This window comes from Brachyistius frenatus, unplaced genomic scaffold (genome assembly GCF_029030835.1).
Source record: "Brachyistius frenatus isolate BFR_SWC_R1_liver_20210118 unplaced genomic scaffold, ASM2903083v1 Contig_17, whole genome shotgun sequence".
Taxonomy (NCBI): domain Eukaryota; kingdom Metazoa; phylum Chordata; class Actinopteri; family Embiotocidae; genus Brachyistius; species Brachyistius frenatus.
In genome coordinates this window covers 5,834,631-5,843,019 of record NW_027210616.1, presented here as the reverse complement: position 1 = coordinate 5,843,019, position 8,389 = coordinate 5,834,631, and the positions used below count along the sequence as shown (strand labels likewise).

General features: G+C 39.6%; 2 protein-coding genes across 2 annotated transcripts; both read left to right on the top strand.

Moving 5' to 3' along the window:
• Positions 1 to 13: 13 nt before the first annotated feature.
• pmf1 (polyamine modulated factor 1) lies at positions 14 to 4,193 on the top strand. Its single transcript, XM_069694573.1, has 5 exons — positions 14 to 330; positions 2,405 to 2,510; positions 2,833 to 2,933; positions 3,469 to 3,664; positions 4,092 to 4,193. The coding sequence occupies exons 1-5, from the start codon at positions 104 to 106 to the stop codon at positions 4,155 to 4,157; spliced, it is 696 nt and encodes a 231-aa protein (XP_069550674.1). The 5' UTR covers positions 14 to 103; the 3' UTR covers positions 4,158 to 4,193.
• A 165-nt stretch (positions 4,194 to 4,358) lies between these two features.
• On the top strand, positions 4,359 to 7,759 carry med19a (mediator complex subunit 19a). Its single transcript, XM_069694561.1, has 6 exons — positions 4,359 to 4,713; positions 5,128 to 5,250; positions 6,435 to 6,568; positions 6,776 to 6,872; positions 6,957 to 7,051; positions 7,388 to 7,759. Exons 1-6 carry the CDS (start codon positions 4,494 to 4,496, stop codon positions 7,451 to 7,453), a joined length of 735 nt encoding a protein of 244 aa, XP_069550662.1. The 5' UTR covers positions 4,359 to 4,493; the 3' UTR covers positions 7,454 to 7,759.
• Positions 7,760 to 8,389: the final 630 nt, after the last annotated feature.

Below are 8,389 nucleotides of genomic sequence, written 5' to 3'. Positions count from 1 at the left end.
CCGCGCATGCGCAAAAAGCAATCGACTCCTGTGGTTTCTGGGTGCAGCGGCTTGCCGTAGATTTGGCGGGTACTGCAAAACGTAAACAGAGGGGAAGCTGAAAATGGAGGAAAGTACAGAAACAACGCAAAAGGAGACGACAAATAACATATGCGGTGAAGACTCCGATGAAAACCGGACTGATCATGCTACGGGAGAGGTTTCCGCACAAATGTCGAACCCCGGAGCGGCTAATAACACGTCCAGTGAGACCGAGGCTCGGTACGACCGCCTGAAACTGTTCGACAAAGTGATGCAGAAGAGCCTGAACAAGTTCATGGAACACGCCAGGTGACACGGTGTTTGTGTTTGTGTTTGAAACAGCCGTCAATGTCTTCCGTGCTGGTGTTTTTGAGCATTATTAGTGTAAATTACGTATCTACAGTAGTGGAAAGTAACTAAGTACGTTTACTCAAGTATTGTACTCGAGTACAATGTAGAGGCATTTGTACTTGACTTGAGTATTTCCATTTGATGCTACTTTACCCTTTCGCTGACTCCACTACATTTGAGGTAGACACGTTGTTCTTTCTCCCCCTACTACATTTATTTAACAGCTTTGGCTAAATTTCAGATGAAGATTTGACGCAATGACCCATATGCGACTATAGGTTGTTTTACTTCACCAAAATCCCAGACTACATCAGTTCAACGTGCAGTAATATAGAGCTATGAAAGACTGGAATTCACTTCCCCCTCATATTACACAAGAACATTATATATATATATATATACGCTTTAAAAAAAAACGCTAAAAGGACACAATTTAAGAAGATAGTTGAGTAATTAAATAGCACTTCAGTGTGGCAGGGTTTCATGGGCATGCTGATGATAATTATCTATTTGATCGTAGATTCAATTCAATTGTTTACTGCTTTATTCAGACGTGTATAATGATATGTTGTTTATTAGTATGAGTTGTAAGATTCTCTCATTTGTATTGTCACTATGTAAATTATGAGCACCTCTGGAAGAACTGTGATGGGGATCTTAACAAACAAACAACCTAACCAACCAACATTGTTTAAGATTAAACAATAAACAAACTAACAAATATACAAACATTGTTCAAGGTTAAACCAGTGGTTTCCAAACATTTTGTCTTCTGACACCAAAGCAATGTGGAGTCAGGGTCACATTTCAGATATGAGTTGTTAAAAGCACCACCAAACCCAGATTTTCCCCTTAAACTTGTCGTGTGGTTTCATTTCATTAAATGTTCAAATGATCCAATATCTCACCAAAAATCCAAGATTAGAGGGAAAAAAAACAACAACCTGAAAACAGATTTGTGGATCAGAACTTTGTTTTTTTCTTCTTTTCTCTCCCAGTAATCATCTGATGACCCTTCAGATTCATTTACGTTTTTTTGGATATAAAACTGGATATAAAGTAGTTTAAACTAGCTCCACCTGCAGCAGCTACAACACTAACATGGTTCTCACACACTGATGCTTCAGTATTCATAATCTAATGATGTCATTTTTGATAATACATCATACATAAACCAATACTTTTACTTTGATACTTTAACTACATGTTGCTGCTAATTCCTATGTACTTTACTTAAGGAGTTTTTTTTTTTTTTTTTTGCAGGACTTTTACTTGTAATGAAGTATTTTTAAATCACTCTATTGGTATAATTGGTATTTCCTGAAGTAAAGGATGGGAATACTTCGTCCGCCACTGCAATAGAATGATTAAAACGTTTTCATAAGAGACACAAACTACGGTGATTTGAACACGTATGAGCTGGTGTACCTAGTTTATAGAGAGACGATACAGCTGAGCTTCATAATCTCATACATTTTGTAAATGACAATCTTGACTGCACTGTCACATGTCACAGCGAGTACACATAGGCAGACTTTGCTGACAAGCTGTCCCTATTGTTTAACACATCCAATGTTGTCATTTGTTGGGGAAGAATAATAATTACGCCTTTTTGCTCCATTTTATTTTCTGAGCTCTCTACAGATTGATTTGTTTCCTCGAGAAAAAAAAACATTCATTTATTTTGTCGCTTAAACAATGCACTGTTTAATCTATAAAATCACAGAAAATAGAAAAAGATGTCCATCTTAAGGACCCTGGGTGGCTCAGTGCAACACCCGAATATGTTTGTTTAAAAAAATACATCTTTGCATTTTAGAGACTGTAAACAATCAGTCTTTGGCATTTTCTCTCGACAAACAACTTAACAAATACCCTTTAATTATATCTGACTTACAGAGTCGTCAACTAATCATTTCACTAGCAGATTAATTGAGAAAAGATAATAAAACTAATAAACTCTATTTGATCTGGTATTTTGAGAAAAGCTGAGCTTTGCAGCACTTTTGGTTGACGCTGCTTTCACTCAAAGTTTTAACAGATTCGCCAGCATGTTTCGTCCGCTGTGTAAGAAGAACCCTCAGAAGATGGAGAGCATTCACAAGCAGTTCATAGAAGAGCTGCGGAGGACTGTACAGGTGTGCCACACATTTCTATCATACTATATATAAAAAAAACAAAAACAAATGCGAAGTCTTCTAACTTGTTTGTGTTATGTACTGCCCACACTGTAAGCATTTGCCGAAAGCATCAAAAAGCATTCTACAACATTTTGCTTTGGAGCAGGACAATGATCCACAACATGCAGCCAAAGCAACCAAAGAACTTTTGAGGGTGAAGATCCTGAAGAACAAAAATGTGTACCTGCATTATTAAAGTCTGTGTGTGTCGTGTGCACTCGTCCACCTGCCTTTATACTCACTCGTTTATATTAATGTCTGCGTTTCTTTGTATATGAAGGAGGACATCAGCAGACTGATTGAAGAAGGCCTACTAGAGTTCAAACTGAAGGAACTGGACAAATTGGAGAGTGCTGCCAAGAACAATACAGACCCTGCATGGTCAGTAAACAGCATTAAAAACTCTTCTTCGCCTTCTGCTGTCACTCTTGAAATTATTTATTGGTCATATATCCAGCTTTTGATTACATATACACCCTCAGTTTCTAGGTAAAACTCTGACATCCTTATGTTTTCATTACCTACACTCATTCAGACAAATAGTTTATATTCTCTCCAGCTTTTTTTTCTCTTTTCATTGATTTTATGTTTTTTGCAGTTGTTAGTGCAATACATCATATTATTTAAATATTTACATATTACTCAGTGCTACAGACACACAGGGAAACTCTGGACAGTTGATTGGTAATGATAAATCATAATTAGTGTCAGCATTGTTGTGTTGCTGGGAGCATCTTATTGTCCCACCACTTATATACAGTGCATTTTACGCTTTTGTGTCTCACAGTTGGACCTATATTAAAGGTCCATCCCCTTTCTTCCCTGTTCTGCATATCACCACTGTAATATTTGCTTTTTGCAACATGATGAAAATAAAAATCATTTTAACACCTTGCCATCTCAAATGTTCTTGTAGGCGGCCAAGTGGGGTTCCTGAACAGGACTTCTGCAGCTTCTTGATGCCGTACTATCAAAAGCAGGAGACCTACATGAGACTGGAGCTGAAAAAGATTCGGGCAGAGAATGCCGCCCTCGCACAGCAGGTTCAGGCTGGCAGAGAGAGTGTTGCTCAGACCGAACACTCCATTTCTACCGCTGTCAATGAGTGGAAGGTGAGAGAGAAATAATGGCAGCCCAGCAAAATTTGAGCCATAGAGGTTAATATTCACAAAAAGTTATATTCTGCATGCTTTTACACACAAAGTAGATGCGTGTAAGAAGTTTGAAGTCTCCTTGTTCCAATAAGTGTGATTTTATATGTAAAACATACTGTATATCTGGAAAGAAATATACCGAAGCTCTTTTATACTTTTTATCATTTTATTTTCTTAATTCTGCACCAACTTTTTAATATAGTACTTTTTATAATCTGCATTTTACTTGAAAGTGACATAAATATATATATCTAAAGTTTGAAAAAGGACACCAATTGCTGGGGGCCAAAAGATGTCTGCTCACTTGAACATAAATAGTGCTATACCATAGTAGTTTGTCTTGTGTGTTAACAGTTTTGCTCTTGTTTTTTTCTCTCACTTTTAGGCATCAGTCACAGAGTTTGAAAGGATGGCATCATCTCTCTGCCCCGCTGATCTGTTTGATGTTTGATCTCTAAATCACTCCATCGCTTAACTAAAAACTGTACATATTAATTTTTTTTTTTTGTAATATATATGTCTGTCTGAAAATAAACGTGAAAGTACTGGAAATCCAAAATGTCTCCGATATTATCAGTGTATACTGTTGTTATTACGGTATTGTGCGTGTTGGTTTCCGGTATTACGGTAAAAGGGGCCGTAAAAAAAAATAATGCCACAAAGAAGTGAAGATTCGAGGAGATGACACGAACGGGTTGATGGTGATCCACTTCCTCTCGGATAAAAGGCCATAAGCTAGAAGAAACCGGCTTTTTCTTTCCATTTAAATGTAGTACTCGTGATAGACATGGCGGAAATGTTTTCAACTCTGTTTGGGCAAAACGAAGCTCAGGGACCGCCCGGCTCTTCGTCTCTGGGTTTCGGACCGGGGAAACCTCCGCCGCCTGTGCCGCAAAATCAAGTCTCCATGGCGGGGCAGATGCCACCGCAGCTCGGGGATGAAGGGCCTGCTCTACGGAAACCTGGAGCCATGAATGAACCTTTCTACTTACTGCGGGAGCTTCCTGGTAATATCACATTATAAAAGCTCTGTTTGTAATTTGTCTTTTCAATTCGGAAAAAAACCCCAAAAAAACAGTTTAGCTGCAATCAAAGGTTGCTAAGCAGTTTGTAAACAATGCTAGCTAATAAGTGTCGGCTAAAATATAGAGTTGGCTAATTACCGTTATTAGTTGTTTATTTTGTGCTGTTTGCGACACAACAATATTTCTAACGGAGTTTCCTGCTTTAACCAGCTCTTGTGTTAATAAAAGCAAATGTTTTGTAACCGCGTTAATCACAGAAATGTGCATCTCTGAAGTAACTATCAGGTCCGGTTGGACTCACCGATACTCATTCTGCATGATGCATTAAATTAGTTGAGATTGACGTGATTTACGGTTGTTTGCACGCATTTCTCTAACATGAAGTTGTGCGTTTAGTGGGGAACGAGTTAACCGGCAACACAAACCTCATCACGCACTACAACCTGGAGCACGCCTACAACAAATTCTGCGGAAAGAAGGTGAAAGAGAAGCTCAGCAACTTTCTGCCAGAGTTACCAGGTGGGTCACAGGTGGTCTGACAGTCACGTGTTCATGATACGGTCGGTACACTTTGAATGAAGTTGTAATCTTTCAAAAAAAAAAACAAAAAAAAAAAGTGACCAGGCTGCATCATCACTTTACTGAGCTGTATTGTGAGAAGATGGTTTCGGCTCGTGACCTTGAGGTCATCAGAAATGTGTGGTTGTCTCCTTCTACCCTTAAAGTAAACCTACGGATAAAATGGTTTCTCAGATGAAGGCCGCAGGACTAAATGCATTGATGTCACAGTAAAGTTAGTGCCCTAGATGTTGCCCAACACTATATTCATTCCACTGTACCACTTTTTTTTTTTTTTTTTTGCAGGTAGGATCAGAATCCAATCTTAACGATTTGACTGTCCACGTTATATTTTTCCAAGTGATCAGATCCGGTCTGTCTGTCCGTCCCGAGTTGTAATCCTCATTTTCAGTTGATATAGTAATGACGTCGCAACTGGAAGTAGTAGTAGTTTACGTAGGCAAACAAAATGGAGAGTGATTTAAATGTGCTTGTTGGCACTGTGGAGCCGAGTTAGAGGACAAAGAGTTGGGTCGAGACAGACCAGCTGTGACGGGCACCGAACCAGCTGTGGTGTCACTAGTCACAGACGCAACATAAACACCTGAAACCTGATCAAAGTTGTCAAATCTATAGAGATTTTGTATCGTATCTCAAACCACAAGCGAATACGGTTCAAAACCGATTTTGGCTGTTCAGACATGCTGCATACAATCGGATTCAAATTGATTATGCACTTAAATAGGATTTGGACTGACAGTGTGACCGTAGTCTTTATTTTTTACCTTTTCAGAGTGCTTGTTAAAGCTCTGCCAGAAACCCCAATTTTGCTAATGAAGCCGCTATCCCAAGATCACACCACACCTATCTCCGGTAGTTGTTGAGATTTACGTAGATGTGACATGTTGAATGGTTTGTGAGTCCACCATCGTGGCTCAGATCTGATCTGTCAACTCCACACTGCAGAAAATACAACAACGAAAAAGATATCCGTGCACCAAACCACTAGCGTGCTGCTGCTTTTTTTTTTTTTTTCCATGTCATTTGCCCGCCACCTACTGGAAATGTCTTATCGTCTTATTTAATTGCAAGCACGCTCTGTCACTTCCTCCGCTACAACTTGTCCTTTTGTTTCTGTGTTGCAGGTATGATCGACTGTCCGGGCACTCAGGACGGCAGCTCGTTGCGCTCTCTGATCGATAAGCCTCCAGTGTGTGGTAACTCCTTCAGCCCACTGACTGGCGCTCTGCTCACAGGCTTCAGACTACACACAGGACCGGTACTTACAATACGATACAATACAATATAATACAATACAATGCACAAAGACTTGCAGTCATTTTCAGCATGCCGGCATTCATTATTTAAGCTATTAACTGTATTTTTTGTAAATTATTAGATTATTCTGGCCTGCAACTGAGGGGTGTCCTAAAATTCTTAATTGTGTTCAATGCAGTACTGACATGCATGTTTATGTTCTTCTCAGCTCCCTGAACAGTACAGACTGATGCACATACAGCCGCCAAAGAAGAAGAGCAAACACAAGCACAAACACCATCGACCGCAGGACCCATTACCACAAGGTATGACGTAAACTATTCACACGAATAAATGCGCAGGAGGTACAACGTGTTTTCGGGTCACTGACGTGCTTGTTGACATCGCAGAAACTCCATCAGACTCTGATCCCAAGAAGAAGAAGAAAAAGAGGGACGACGACCCCGACCGCAAGAAAAAGAAGAAAGACAAGAAAAAGAAAAAAGTAAGAAAATATCCAGCGGATTATTACGGTCATGGTCAAAGAGGGGAAACCTGTCCTGACTTTAACCTTACCAAAATTCCTTGTCATTTGTTATTTAAAACCTTGCAACAAATACAGAATATTTAACCAAAGACGAGACATCTTTCCAGTTTAAGTCTTTGAGCAATTTTCTTATTTTCTCATCTGAGGACGCGTTACTTTTAAACCAACGGTGGTGAAGTGGGAGTTAGGATGGAGTTATTGGCTCTAGATTCTGTTGGCTGTGTTGGCGCACATGTTTAATATAAACCAGTGTGTCACAGCTCTCTCTCTCTCTCTCTCTCTCTCTCGCTCCAGAACCGCCACAGTCCCGACCACCCCGGCCTCGCTGGATCACAACCCAACAGCAACAGCCTCAGATAGGCAGGAGCCCACCGTGTGCATGCCTGCGTTTGAATGTGTGACTTTTGTAAGAGGACGAGCGCGTGTTTTACAGGTAATTGTATTATTAAGAGTGCGTTTAATGAGAGAAACAAAATGTCTGTATAATGTGTGTGAGAGTGAGCAGCGACGCGGTGGATGCGGGTGATGGGAAGGCATGTTACGAACAGTTACGAGGCAGATGAGCTGCGTGGTACCGTGTGTGTGTGTGTGTGTCAATCTTTAATTTTGTTGTGATATCTTTTGACCATAATGCCAAAATCAAATAAACTTTGGTTTTTATCTATGTTTCCATCTCCCTCTAGGCCCTTTTTTTTTTTTTTAATTTTTTTTATAAGTGTGTTTCTTTGTTGTTTTGGATCAGTGATTCCCAAACTGGTACTTGGTGGTGCAAAGAGACTTTCTCAGGGCCTAACAAGTGCACTCCATCTGGTGCAAGTCCAAATAATTGCTGCAATTCAATTTGATTAAATAGCTGTTATTACCTGCATTGCAATGTTGTAAGAATTAGTTTGTCAATAATATAAATATTTTAGAATCGGCCCGTGCTTAGCCACTTGAAGTCGATACATCACATTGGATATACGTCTCTTATGTGCAATGTCAGATTCAGACTTGCCATTTGTTGATTTTAAGAGCGGACTGAGTGGAATTTTGAAATGGCCGCGAGGTCTAAGAAACCGTCGAGAATGAAGCGACAACACTGAACCTGACTGGTCGAACAAACCTTTCAATGCTAAAGAGGAGTGTGCAGTGGAGTGGTGCCTCTTTTAGCATGTGCTGTACTGTATATGTTTTCTTTTTCATTTGAGACACAGACTGTAACAGATGTTATTATTGTTCAGCCTTTTTAGATGATACCATGGTTATATCAGTTCATTTTATTTTATGAAGAAAAAAAAAAAAGGTGTTCTCTGC

Bases quoted from the DNA above. Each gene is read 5' to 3' on its own strand.
- pmf1 (XM_069694573.1), top strand. From the start codon at position 104: ATGGAGGAAAGTACAGAAACAACGCAAAAGGAGACGACAAATAACATA. The intron at 331-2,404 runs GTGACACGGTGT...TTTCACTCAAAG, and splicing joins AAGTTCATGGAACACGCCAG to TTTTAACAGATTCGCCAGCA. The intron at 2,511-2,832 runs GTGTGCCACACA...TTGTATATGAAG, and splicing joins AGCTGCGGAGGACTGTACAG to GAGGACATCAGCAGACTGAT.
- med19a (XM_069694561.1), top strand. From the start codon at position 4,494: ATGGCGGAAATGTTTTCAACTCTGTTTGGGCAAAACGAAGCTCAGGGA. The intron at 4,714-5,127 runs GTAATATCACAT...TTGTGCGTTTAG, and splicing joins CTTACTGCGGGAGCTTCCTG to TGGGGAACGAGTTAACCGGC. The intron at 7,052-7,387 runs GTAAGAAAATAT...CTCTCGCTCCAG, and splicing joins AAGACAAGAAAAAGAAAAAA to AACCGCCACAGTCCCGACCA.